General features: G+C 47.6%; 1 protein-coding gene across 8 annotated transcripts in view; it reads right to left on the bottom strand.

Moving 5' to 3' along the window:
• TMEM268 (transmembrane protein 268) overlaps positions 1-13,853 on the bottom strand; it is a 288,999-nt gene that overhangs the window by 212,528 nt on the left and 62,618 nt on the right. The window contains exon 9 of one of the 8 annotated variants that reach the window (XM_078061667.1): positions 7,557-9,438. The exons of 6 other annotated variants lie outside the window; for them this stretch is intronic. In XM_078061667.1, coding sequence (XP_077917793.1) covers positions 9,325-9,438 — 114 coding nt within the window. In that variant the 3' untranslated portion in view covers positions 7,557-9,324. Of the gene's footprint in view, positions 1-7,556; positions 9,439-10,302; positions 10,418-13,853 lie in introns of those variants that run through there. One more of the 8 variants, XM_078061674.1, reaches the window with a different exon arrangement.

Raw genomic sequence — 13,853 nt, 5'->3', positions numbered from 1 at the left:
CCTCTGGAACTAAAAAAAAAGGACCCCTGTTCCCCAAAATGCCTGTGACAGCCAAAGGAGACCAGGTATATGAGTTTGCTGGGACTGCCATAGCAAAGTACCACCGAGGGGCATCAACAACAGACATTTACTCCCTACAGTTCTGGAGACCAGAAGTCCAAGATCAAGGTGTCAGCAGGGTTGGTTTTTCTGAGGAAGAAACCCTCTCCTCACCTTGCAAATGGTCATCTCCTCCCTGTGTCCTCACATGGTCCTCCCTCTGAGTGTCTATGTCCTAACTTCCTCTTCCTATAAGGACACCGGTCATACTGAATTAGGGCCCACACTAATGACCTCATTTTAAATTAATTATCTCTTTTTAAACCCTATCTTTACATATAGCCATAATCTGAGGTATTGGGGGTGAGGACTTTGACACATGAATTTTGGCAGCGGGGGGAGACACAACTCAGCCCAGAACATCAGTTACATAATGCATCTGGTGCAGTGCTTGACATTTGTGAGCACTCAAGAAGCGGTACCAAAGGTGAGGGTGATGATAGAGGACAATGACTCCCTCCAGACTGGGAATCACTATGACAGGGTGACAAGCCACAGCTCAGGAGCCATTGGGAAGTCCTTCTGGGTCAAAGGGAGTCCTGGGAGTTGGGGGGCCATGCATCTAATGAATGTGTGCATCCATTGACTTTGGGGTCAGAGCCACATAGGGTTTGGACCCTCATGACAGCACTCAGCAGGTGAAGACCCTGAGCAAACCATCCCATGTAGCTAAGCCTCGACTTACCTCATGTGTCAAGGTGACACCTGACAGAGCCTGGCAGGGAGAGGGGCCCTGCACTCACGCTTTCCTCCATCTACAAGCAGGAAGACTAGTCTGGCCATCTACCAGTCACGACCGTGGGCAAGCCCCTCTCAGGGGCTCGGTCTCTGCAGCTCTTGACTGGGAATAATAATCCCAGCCCCACAGGGTTGTCGTAAGGTGGAAATGAGTCAAGGTGTGTGAAAGCACTTTGTCAACTGCAGAGTGCTCTGTACGGGTCAGCTGCGAGCCTCCTTTCAGGACGCATCGCCTCAGAGGTCTTCGTGAGAGGCTGCTCACACCCACGCATCCGATTCCAAGAAAACGCACAAGAGGTGGGGGCCGCGTGGTTTCGTCCCTCATGACTCACAGAGGCTACTCCTGCCAGCTATTCAAATCCTGTGGCTAGAGCAGCTGTGCATTTTGACTATTCGACCAAGTTTGCTAACCACTCCCTAAGGCTGCTCCTCACGCCCACTCTTCTCTGGTCCAGAGGGAGAGAGTGGAGGGCCAAGGTGACAGGGAAATTTATCCCAAGGCCATGCAACCGTCACAGGGGAGCGGTGCCAACAGCAGGGAAGCCGGGACGGGGGGCAGGAATCTTCTGGTCCCGGGGTGGGTGCTCGTCTCTGACAGCAGGAGATCCAAGTAGAAAAGTGCAGGAGGTGGTGGGAGATGCTGGGTAGGGATGGGTGGAGGGGGGATGATAAACGGGGATATCACCTGTGGTGAGGCTAGAATTGCAGAAATGAGACTCAGAGCACAGAAACGAGAAGAAAGAGAGGGTACAGGAGAAGAGGAGGGGAAGGACAAGGGAGCAAAGGGAAAAACCTCAGAGAACACCGACATTCTGGATCTTAGGAAGAAAGGGAGCCAACGTGCTGATAGGTGAAGCAGAGCCACGAGGGGCTGGAAGGGGTCTCGGCTCTGGCACTGGAATGAAGACCACAGACGGGGCAGCTGGAAGAACAGAAGTTTGTTTTCTCACAGCTCTGGAAGCCGGTCATCTGAGGTCAGGGTGCCAGCATGGCGGGGTTCTGGGGGGGCTCCCCTCCTGGCTGGCAGACGGGCCACCTTCTCGCTGCGTGCTCACGTGGTGGAGTTTGGAGCTTCTCTTCTCATGAGGACACTAAGGCGATTGGATCAAGTCTCCACCCTTACCAAGCAGATAACCTAATCACTCCCCTAATGGCCCCGGCTCCAAATACAGTCACATTGGGGGTTAGGGCTTCAATATATCAGTGTGGTGGTGGGGATGGGGGGGGGGGGGGAGACACACCATTCAGTCATAGCAGGAGGGCAGAGGTAACATAAAAGAGGGAAGCTTGCAGCCCAGGTGGGAGGTCCTGGTATCTCACGGGGTCTAGAACACACACTGCCAAGAGTCTCCACCTGGTAGCAAGAGTCCTGTGTCCAGACCTCCCTCTGTGCCTCTAGGGGGTGGACCGGACAAGCCCCTTCTCCTCCCTGGTCTGTTTCTGGGTAGCTACATTGCAGGAGGGGACCCTTTTCTCCAAGATCCCCGGGATCTTATCAGGCTGTCACGTAAGCAATGAGTGACTCTGGGGCTCAAAGAAGAGTCAGATAGTTTTCAAACAGGCCCATTCAAGGCAAAAAGAAGGAAAGAGAGGTAGTACAAAGGTTAGAGGCTTGAGAGCCTCCTTGAGAGCGAGGGAGTCTGTCTCAGCCGGCCCCTGAAGCCCACTGGAAGAAGTTGCCTCGGAAAGGCTCTGGGCTTTGAGAGAGGGAGAGTGGAATGCTGCATTTCCCCACCCACCCAACTCCTCCCTGCAAAACTGGTGGTGATTAACTCTAGATTAATTTTGAGAGCCATCATCTTCTCAAAAAAAGGTTTGGCTTCAGAGCAAACACTGAGGCCCATTTCTTTGCATGTTTAATTAGGGGAAGGCTGTTTCCCTGATGTGACTCTGTGGGTCTCAGACTGTCATACATCCCTCAGAGTCTGTCTGGAGCCCATGACGAGAGGCCCAGGTCCTGAAAGGGCTCCCAGCACTGGGAGAGATGGGGTGGGGAGGGCTGAGGTTGGGGGAAGCAGGGAGGTCAGGAGGAGCACAGAAGAAGGGCATTTAATTGAGCCGGTAGTTCGGGGGGAGGGAGGCAGATCTAGAAGGCTTCCTAGAAGAGGTGATATCTGAGCAAAAGCCTAGGAGTGAGAGAAAAGCTCATGCATTTGAGCCTGTCCCTGGTTCAGAGAGGAAGAGGGGACAGGTTAGTAGGGCCAGCACCCCAAGAACCTGGAAGTTCTGCGGTGAAGAGTGGACTCTTCCCCCTTTCCTTGCCCTATGTTCATCTGTTTTGTTTCTTAAATTCCACATGAGTGAGATCATATGATAATTGTTTCTCCGACTGACTTATTTCACTTAGCATAATTACCCTCCAGTTCCATCCACATTGTTGCAAATGGCAAAAGGGAATGGGGAGCCACTGAAGAGTCTGAGCGGGAGCGCAGCTTGATCCGACTTGGTTTGTTCTTTCCCTTGTACGTTTGGAGGAAGTGGGAATTGGACCTTGGATGCCACCACACTCACGGTGCTGTTCCTCACCCACCTTTACAAAGGCCCCACTGCTTGTGTCCCCCATTGATTTACTTCCTGGTGAGGCAATAGATTTTTACTGTTTGGTTTCACCAAGCCTTCGAGGCACACATGAAATAAAATTACAACAGTTGTTTTGTGGAATGTAATGAAGAGCAAAAGTTACCTAGCCCATTTTATAAAGCTATTATAACCCGACGCTTAAACCTGATAGGGATGGCAACATAAAATAAAATGTAAGACACATGTAAATATGGTCCTAGACTTTCTAAAATCTTCGATGAAATATTAGCAACTTGAATTCGGTGATTTGTAAAATATCTTATGATCAAGTATTACCACAAACATATTCCTCCAGATAATCCATTCATGGAATTTAGCTGTTATGAGCTGAACTGGGTCTCCCCCAAATTCACATGTTGAAGCCCTAACCCCCAGGACCTCAGAACGTGACTGTATCTAGAGATAGGGTATTTAAAGAGATAATTAAGCTAAAATAAGGTCATCAGGGTAGGTCCTAATCTTGGATTTCTGACCTCTAAAATTATGAGAAAATAAATTTCTGTGGTTCAAGTCACCCAGCCTGAGGTACTTTGTCATGGCCAAACCTTAGCAAACTAACACAGAACCACAGTGAAAGAGCAAAGTAGAAAATCTATAGAAACATATCAGCAAATACAGTGAAAGTTAGTAAAATTCAACCCCTCTTTTAAAACTTTCTTTGAGGGGCGACTGGGTGGCTCAGTCGTTAAGCGTCTGCCTTCAGCTCAGGTCATGATCCCAGGGTCCTGGGATCGAGCCCCACATCGGGCTCCCTGCTCTGCGGGAAGCCTGCTTCTCCCTCTCCCACTCCCTCTGCTTGTGTTCCTTCTCTTGCTGTGTTTCTCTCTGTCAAATAAATAAATAAAATCTTTAAAAAATAAAACTTTCTTTGAAGGGTAATGTATCTACAGAAAAGTATGCAAATCCTAAGTGTACAGTCAATGAATTTTCATCCACTACACACACCTCTGTGGGTCAGGAAACAGAAGGAGCAAGTACCCCAGCGGCCTCCTCATGCCCCCTTCAAAATCAATGGGACTGTTAGCTTCTGAATTGTTTCCCCTGCAAATGCATATGCTGAAGCCCTAACCACCAGTATTACTGCATTTGGAAATAGGGCCTTTAAGAAGGTAATTAATGTTCAGTGAGGTCATAAAGTAAGGCTCCAACCCAATAGGACTGGTGTCCTTATAAGAAGAAGAAGAAGGGACACTAGGGAGGCAGGCATCAGAGAAAAGGCCATGTGAGGACAGAGCAGGAAGGAGGCCATCTGCAAACCGCGGAGTTCTCAGGAGAAATCAAACCTGCCAACACCTTAATCTTGAACTTCCAGCCTCCAGAAGTATGAGCAAATAAATTTCTATTGTTGAATCCACCCAGTCTGTGGTATTTTGTTATGACAGCCTAAGAAGACTAATAAATACGATGCCTCCCTCCTGTTTTTATTTTTTATTACTTTTTATTATTGCCCCCTCTTGATATATATCCAACTCTTTATAAAATAATGACCTACAGTGGCATGAGGAGGAGGGTAATAAAAAGGACAGTGCCTGGCACACCATCAGCTCGGAATAAGCCTTAACCTAGTGCTGAGCGAACAAAGCCAGACATAGAATGGATTTAGGGGCACGTAAAGCACAGGTGTGCGTGTTCTGGTAAAAATGTGCACACACATATGTTTTCAATTTGCCTACATGGCCTTTGCAAAGATAGCATTCAAAGCTAACTGTGCTCTCATTTATTTCTAATTTTTTTCGAGTAAGTCTTACAATTGTTTAAAATCTACCCACGCTGGTGTATGTAGAACTGGTTTGCGGATTCTGGCCGCTGCGTACTGTTTTCTCACGTGCCTGTGCCATATTTGACTTTTCCGTTCCCCCCAGTGGGGTGCCCCGAAGAGCCTCAGTCATCCTGCTACCAAAGGCAATGCTGCAGAGAACAGGTTTGAACGTGTCCCCTTAAGGAACTGTGCAGAGGACCTGAGTGCTCACCAGTGCGTACGGATACATTACCTGGTCTACATTCTGCCTGCTGGCTCTCCCCAGTCCCGGCATCAGCCTACAACCCACCAACAGTGTGCAAGAGTCCCAGGTTCCCCACATCCCTGGGAACGCTTGACCTTATCCGACTATCTGTGTTTGCCAGTCCAGGGAGTGTAACAGTTCACCGTTGTGTTAATTTGTAACAGTTCACTGTTGTGTTAATTTGTATTTATTCCTTAGGGACTTTGAGGGACTCTTCATTTATATTTATGAGCCAGTAAGTTTTCCTTCTCTGTGAATTGCTTATTTGTCAATGTTCTGTTGGGTTCCTGTCTTTTCCTTAACAATTTATAGGACTTCCTGAATATTCTGGGTTTTAGTCACACGTAGGTTTTAGATGTGACGTCTGTTGGTGACATTTGTCTACAGCAGGATTTCGCAATCTCAGCACTACTGACATTTTGGCCAGATACTTCTTCATCAGAGATTTGTCCTCTGCGTTGAAGGATGTTTACCAACACCCGGGGCCTCCACCCACTAGATGCCAGTAGCAACTCCCACCCAGCTGTGACAACCAAAAAAATCTCCCTAGACATTGCCAAATGTCCTGGGGTAGGGAACAAAATCATCCTGTTGTTGAGAACCACTGGTCTGTAGGTTGTCTCTCCATTCAATGCTGATCCCATTGATTAGAAACCCATAATTTTGGTTAAAAAAAATAAAATTCATTCATTTTTCATGTTATACTTTGTTTTTGTGGGTTTTGTTTGAAAAGACTTCATCACTCTCAGTTTATAAAAATCTTCCCCTACATTTATCCAATCAGCTTTATTGTTTAACTTTTGACATGTAAGTCTTTAATTTATTTGGAGTCCACTTTTGTTTTCCAGGTAAAGTAATGATCCAGTTTTATTCTGATATATGTAGTCAGCCAGTTTTCCAAAGCCATCTAGAAGTCTTTGGAAGCTTTCCTGCTGATCTGTGGTGCTGTGTTTGTTACATGTCAAGCTCCCTTCTAGGCATGGTCTGTCTCTGAACTCTCTACCCTCTTCCATTGGTCTGTTTCCCTGTCCTCCCATCGGAATCATATAATTCTTCTATTACTATGACTTTTTAATATATTTTAATATCTAGGAGATGGGTCCCTCTTCTTTTTAAAAGTTGACTCAGTTATCTGCAAACCTTTATACTTTTTAATTTCAGGATAAGTTTCTCAAGTTTCTCAACATATCTGTCTGGAATTCTGACTGCAATTGCATCAAACTTATAAATCAATTCAAAGAGGACTGACATCTGTACAATATTACATTATTCCATCCTGAATATGGGATAGCTCTCCATTTATTCAAAACTTCCTTTTCTGTCCTTTAACTGAATTCAAAGTTTTCTTCCATAGAGGACTTGTTTATTCCCTGATAAATGAATCCCTGGGTATTTTGATGGCTCCTATGAATGACATCATCCTTTCCATTATATTTTATGGTTGGTATTTGCTGGTATGGAGACATGCTATGGATTTTGAGTAGTTGATCTTGCATCTGGTGATCTTGCTAACTCCTCTTATTAGTTTTAAAAGAGGGTCTGCTGGTTCAGCTGGCTTTCTTTGGAGATGATCATAGCATTTTGTCCCTATTCCCAGCTGTGGGGACAGCTTTGCTAACGACTGGGCCCCTGCATGGGATCAGCAGTGGCCCAGGCTCACGCTTCAGGTTATGGCTCTTCAATTCCTGCTCACCAGCTCAGCGGGCCTTCTGGGGCATCACCGTGTCAAGGAATGAGGACACAAAGAATCACACAGAACAAGTTTTGAGCAGTGACATCATGTAACCATCACAGAAGCAAGGACTGCCACGGACTCTCCTGGCTCTTGAGCAGAACTCACCCCTTACACCTTACACCTAAGAGACTCCCTAAGATTCCTAGCCATTTTGGGGGGTAGCACAGAGCCTCCAGGGGGAGATAGGGAACTTCCTGCTAATCGGGGCAAAGGAGAGCTCATACAATTCACTCAAAAGAAACTATAAACAACCCGAGTGTCCATCCACAAAAGAACAAATAAATAAATTATGGTATGTCCACCTGGTGAAATACTATACAGCAGCGAAAAATGGGTGAACAAAGGAATTCCTTTGTAAAATATGTTGTTAGGTGAAAACAAAAATTGCAGAAAAACACACGCAGTGTGACATAATTTAATAGAGTTTAAAAGCCCACAAAGCAATGCAATACAGATGCATGCATGCTGAGGCAGTAAGAGTAGAGGAGAAATGGCAGGGGCTGATAAAGACCTTATTCTAGGGACTGGTTTCTTATTGAGGTGAAAAGGTGGTGGGGAAGACATAATAAGGAAGAGATACCCAGGGGTTTCCACACAATTGGGAATGTTTTGTTTCTTAGGAGAGGTTGGGGATGCCCACCTCCCACGATTCTTTAGGCCCTTCTGCCTTTAAGATATAGTTCCTAATAACTTCCTGTGGCCATGTTTAGGCCCAAAGCTGCAAACACAAATCACAGTTATCGTATTTATGAACAAATCTGTCTCCCCCGCTGAGGCGTGCAGACACACGCCCTTGAGGCCAGAACCACCCAGCTAGAGGTGCCCCCAGGTCCCCAGCCCACTGGGTTTGGGAGTAATTTTGTTACAGAGAAACAGAAAACAATGACACGGAAGCACTGAGTATTCTTGAGCAAAGCAGGGACACCATGAAAGTGGGATTTTTACCAGGCTACCCTGTGTCCCCTGAAGACCAAAGAGCTATATTTACTTGTGATTTGCAAAGCCTTAGGTGGTTAGCACACACCCAGAAGAGCCTGAAGCCCCAGACTTCGTGGGCGGGACAGGCGCAAATTAGTAATTTCAGGGAGGCCACCATGCTTGGTGAACTCTGCACTTTTTTAGATCAATCTGCTTGTCTCAAAGGGACACTCCCTGAGGACAAAACATCGACCTCAGGCTGCTCTACAAACCTCCAGAACCCAGTTGGTCATAGGGAAAGAGCAGCTGCTCTGTGCTGCTTCCAAGGAAGTGAGGAGACCGTCCCCAGACCGGCCGGGAGATGCCCTGCAGCCATAAAGGACCAAGTGGCCAAGAATGGAACCACACACCCCTAACTTTGCAGCCTGGTAAGACACTACTCCAAGTTTGATGTCCCATTTACCATCTTAACCCATGCTTCCAGTTAGCACAGAGGTGATGGGTGGGGTCGTGGTGGCCAAAGGGACACTTTCGAAGCCACACCCTTTAGGGAAAAGACAAAGCATTTGGCAAAGGGAGCAGTCTTTTTCCCCCTGGGCTGTAGTTTCCAAAGCTGATTCAGAAACAAAGCTCTGCTGCCAGGTGGAAAATGGGCTTTTCCCTAAAATAAGCTCTAGAAATTGTTCACAAATTGAGCACTTGTAAAAAGAGAGGACAAGGTTGGTGAAAGAAATAGGTTCAGTCCCCTGGGTGGGAAATGTGTGTGTCTTCCTTCCTGTGTGCTGTTAGGAGTTCAGCTTGTGCCCGGGGCAGGGAGACTCTGCTGGTTAGGATCAGAGGCTTCAAAGCGAAATTTCACTCCCCCATTTTGGGAGGTGGAGTAGAGGAGAAGGGTCAACTATGTTTGGGCGCAGGTCACACTGTAAGAAGAAAAAAATGCCCTCCCCCCAACAACCAGCAAAACGGGGTTTGAGAGAGTTGTTGTTGTTTGTTGACATAGATCAAAATTGAAAGGACAGAGGAAGCCAGAATCTCCTTCATTTAATGCAGCTGGAAAAGCTGAGGTCCTGAAGACCGAAGGCGTGGAGCCAAGGTCGTCCAAAGGTTATTGGTGGAGTCAGAACAGAAGCCAGGGGGAACAGCCTGGAAGTGTTTGAGCCTTCGGTTCAGAGGGAGAATGAACGTGAGGGTGAAGAGCTGTGCCATCCCCAATCCTGTAGGTCACACAAGATGCCAAGGAGGGAAGAGGACTCAAGACAGGAGCGGGCCCACCCGACAGAGCACGTGCACGGGAGCAGCATCCGGGTCTCTGGGAACGAGCTCTCTCACGTCTGGGCGCACCAGGGCCTTCCCCAGAAGCTGGGCCTGGGGACGAATCAGATTAGAAATATGGGGGCACACCACTTGAAAAAGAAGGGGTCCTGGGCTGAATGAAAAGGCAGAGAAAGGTGGCAGGGGGAGTGGCTCCGCACCGGAGAGTCCTGATGTAAATCCCAGCTCTGCCCCTTCCAGGGGCATGGCCTTGGGCCTGCACGCCCCAAAGCTTCCAGTTCCTCCTAAAATGGAGACCATAAATATGCATCTTGTAGTGAGCTAACGGTATAGAAGAAGGGCTTAATAAATGTTATTAGCTCCTGAATCCTGAGCTAAACAAAGACGCCCCCCCTTGCGTGCACGCACACACAGATCATCTGACAAGACTTAGGGCTGTTTTTAGACCATCCCTTTAGCTGCCTTCATACATATGGGTCTTCTGATGATAGATGTTCTGGACACACCTTCAGTCTTGACCAAATCTGGCTCTCCAATGGACCAGATGAAATCTCAGTGGGTTGTGGAACCAAGACACCCCAGACTCTCCCTTCCCCCTCATTTCCACCGTCCCTGGCTGTGCCCATGACGGCACAGAAGACAGCAGGCAAGAGCGTGGGTTCTGGAGTCGGGCAGCGTTGGGTTCAAATCCTGCCCCCGCCTTGAACTGGCTGCGTAAACTTGGCCAAGTGCCCACATCTCTAAGTCTTCGTTTCCTTTTCTGTAAAACTGCAATAACAACAAAGGCCTATTTTGCAGAGTTGCCGTGAAGTTTAAAGGAGAAGTCATCAAAGCCGGGTCGGCCAGCATTTGTGGTGGTTGCTGCTGGGAATACTGGACGCCATGAATTCAGGGCAGGCTGCCTTCCCCGGGACAGGTGGCCAGGTCTGGTGAGTCTTAGAAATTCTGCCCGTGCTGTGTAGTAGTGGTGTGATCCTGAGCAAGTCGCTAAACCTCCCTGAGCCTCCATTTCCCTCCTATGGACAATAGACATAATGCAGCTCAGATCTCAGAGGGCTTCTGCAAAATCCAGCTAAGACAATGGAAATAAAAGCAGTTAGAAGACTTTGTGGCCCGACTCCATCCAAGGATGAGTATTATTCAGATGTGACTGGACATCTGTAATGCGAAAATGCTTTCATCCCACAATTACCCAGCATGTGGGCAGAAAAAGAGATGAAAATTAGTAATGAGAAAGCTAAGAGGAAATCAAAGGATTTTAAAACCTTCTAATGGCATAAAAATTCACTTGAAGTAGAACATCAGAATGTCATCTGAACTGGTTTTGGGTTGCTATCCTTCTCTTTCAGCTGAGATTTTTTTTTATTTTCCAAGAATATTTGTCTTTTCTCTTTTCTCTCAAGTTACTAAACCCTATCAACATTCCACTTAAGAGCTTTAGTAAGAACAATCATCCATAGGATTTGTCAGAAGCCAAAATAAAATTGCACGAGACAACATACACGAGGCCACTCTAAAGCAACACTACACTGGCCGTTCCCAAGAATGGGATGAGGCAGTCCAGAGCCCCTTAAAAGCATCAGTTCCAGAAGTGTACTGTCTTTTCTAGGTCTGAAAAGGGGCTAGGAACAGGACACCCTGCATGCCTTTTGGCCTCTCAACAACCCAAGTAGGTCAGTAGATTGGGATTCATGAGCACCGCCTTCGTGTTGACCACAAGGAGTCTCGGAGGAGTGAAGTGACTTGCCCAAGGTCACACTGGGGATGAACAGGAATGAATACTTGTGTCCCTACAGGGCTGGTTCCATGGGCCTCCAAGCGGGAGACCAAGGGTGCCAGTCCCCACACAAAATCCCCTACTCAGGGAGGAATTCAAGACCTCAGTCTCCTACTGGAGGGTCAATGTGACTCAGTCCCCCCGGGCCCGACTCCCCCACCTCCAACCTCCCCCAACACACAGAGCGGCCCAGCTGACCGCAACGGGGGCTTCTGACAACTGCTGCAGGTGGGCAGGCCTGGCTGTGACTGGAAAGCCAGAAGGTTCTGCCCCACAGTTTCCAGGATCTGACGTGTCCGCCTGCTGCTCCCCTGCTGAGGGAAATCTCTCTCCCCAGACCTCGTCAGCCCGTTTACGGTAAAGTCATCTTCTGTAGCTCCCAGCCCCAGGCCCTGATTAGTCATGTCCCCTCCCATTTCCCTTTGATATGGGAATACAGAGATCCCAGAAATGGAGGAAACCACCGCCATTTTTTGAGCCCCACAAGGCCCTGTACATCTAGGCTACCAGCACCCCCAGACTTCTAAGAGTGGGGGAAAAAAAAAAAAAAACCCAGACTATCTAACCCGGGGATGGGCAAACTTTTTCTGTAAAGGGCCAAAGAATAAGTATGACAGGTTTGGTGGATCACATCCATTCGCCATAGCATATTCTTGTTTTATTTTTAAAACACCCTTTAAGATTGTAAAAATCATTCTGTCAGGGCTACACGCAAGCAGGCCTGTGGCAGAATTAGGCCCCAAGGCCATGGTCTGTGATCTCTGATTCATCCAACCCTCCCACTGCACAGGTAGAAAAACTGAGGTCTGAAGAGTTTATAGTACATTTGTCCAAGGTCACTCAGCGATAATGACTGTCACTCATACTCTGATCTGACTCCCGGGCCACTCTGCCTCTAGAATTAAAAGTACTTTATTTTATTCTATATCTTCAAAAATCTGTTAACGCCTAGTTTTTAACCAAAATACTTAATTGCATTTTTGGTATTTAATAGTACAAATGCTATGCAGGAATGCAATAGAAGAAAAAAAATGTTATTTAAAATCAAAACTAGCTATGATTGCTTCTGCCTCCCAAAGACAAGTAAAAACATTCCTATCAGGACACCTGGGTGGCTCAGTCCATTAAGCGTCTGCCTTCAGTTCAGGTCATGATCCTGGGGTCCTGGGATCGAGTCCTGGGTCGCATCAGGCTCCCTGCTCAGCGGGGAGTCTGCTTCTTCCTCTGCCCCTCCCCTTGCTCGTGCTTGCTCGCTTGCTCGCTCTCTCTCTCACATTCTCTCTCTCAAATAAATAAATAAAATCTTAAAAAAAAAAACCCATTCCTATCAGAGGAAAGATACAGCTGTGCAGTGCCCTCTTCTCTGGCAGAGCTGATAGAGAGAGAAAGGATAGGCTGACATGTCCAAGCCTGTCTTGGTTCTCACCAGTGAAAAGGCAGGTGTGGGGGGTGTTGAAGAAGACTGTCATTGCTCTGCTGTCCTTGTGCAAAGGGAGACCCCCAGGCCTAAATTGCTCTACTTAATAAAAGAAGGAGAATTGGGGGCTCAGGGGTGGAGGTCCTAAGAATGGGTACAAAGAGGGAGTTAGAGGAGAAACAGGACAGCAGAGGGACGTGAGGATGTGGTGCAGACAGGATGGTAAGATCAGGGATGTCTGATGTTAGCATTAAGGGATTTGCATTAATAGGAGCTAACCACCCCTTCACATCCCTCAAACCTCTCCTAGAGTGTGTGGCACACAAAAGCCTTCCTTGCAGGAGCATCTTTGTTGTTGTTGAGCAGATTGAAGGAGAGTGGGTGCACAAGGGCAGCACACACACAGGCAATCCGAGAACTGAAGGAACACATCCATCAGGGTCAATGTCAGGAGAGGTGGCCAGGAAAATATGAGCCTCTCCTCACCGCAGAATCGCGAGCTCAGTATCCTTTCCCTTTCTTCTTGCCGTCAGAACCCCAGTCCTGTTGGGGGCCACAGAGTGCCCGACCCTGTTCAAGATCCTCAATTTCCTAGAAGGAACAAACATGGCTAGCACCACCACGTTCTGTCTTTCTTCCTTTTCTGTGCACGCGCGTGCACACACACGCATGCGTGCGCACACACACACACACACACACACACAATAGCTAGGGTGCAGGAGCCATCTTGCGGTTGTCCAGTAGAACTCTCCGCAGTGATGGAAAAGTTCTCTATTTGCACCGACTTCATGCAGTGGCCACTACCCACTTGAAATGCTGCTAGCATGACCAAGCAACTGAATTCTTTGTGATTTTTATTTTTATTGAATTTTGATTAATCTAAATTTCAACAGCTACTTGGCAGGTAGGGGCTACCTTATTGGACAGCCAGACTAGAATCGTAGGATCTCTGACCCTCATTAGATGCCACTTACCCCCAAACTCGTTGTGTAAGAAAAATAAATCCCTAATTTTTAGGTCACTGTTTTCTGGTACCTGCAGCCAAATGCATTCTAACTGACCGTACTGGGGAGAGAGACTGGGAGAGCCCCAGAGCTCCCACTGTCCAGAGGATCATATCCAAGCCATCAACCCAATTTTAGTTGCATCTCATAGGACATCAGCTAACATCAGGGTAGGAGAATATCCCAAAGAGAAGGGAAGGGTGGAATGGAGCCGCCCCCTCCCTCACTCAGATTCTCTCTTTGACTAAAGACACGAAGGCCTAAACAGCCAAGGTTGGGGGAAGCTGGCAACCTGGGATCGAAATGAATA

This window comes from Halichoerus grypus, chromosome 14 (genome assembly GCF_964656455.1).
Source record: "Halichoerus grypus chromosome 14, mHalGry1.hap1.1, whole genome shotgun sequence".
Classification (NCBI taxonomy): Eukaryota; Metazoa; Chordata; class Mammalia; order Carnivora; family Phocidae; genus Halichoerus; species Halichoerus grypus.
This window is presented reverse-complemented; position numbering and strand designations above follow the sequence as displayed.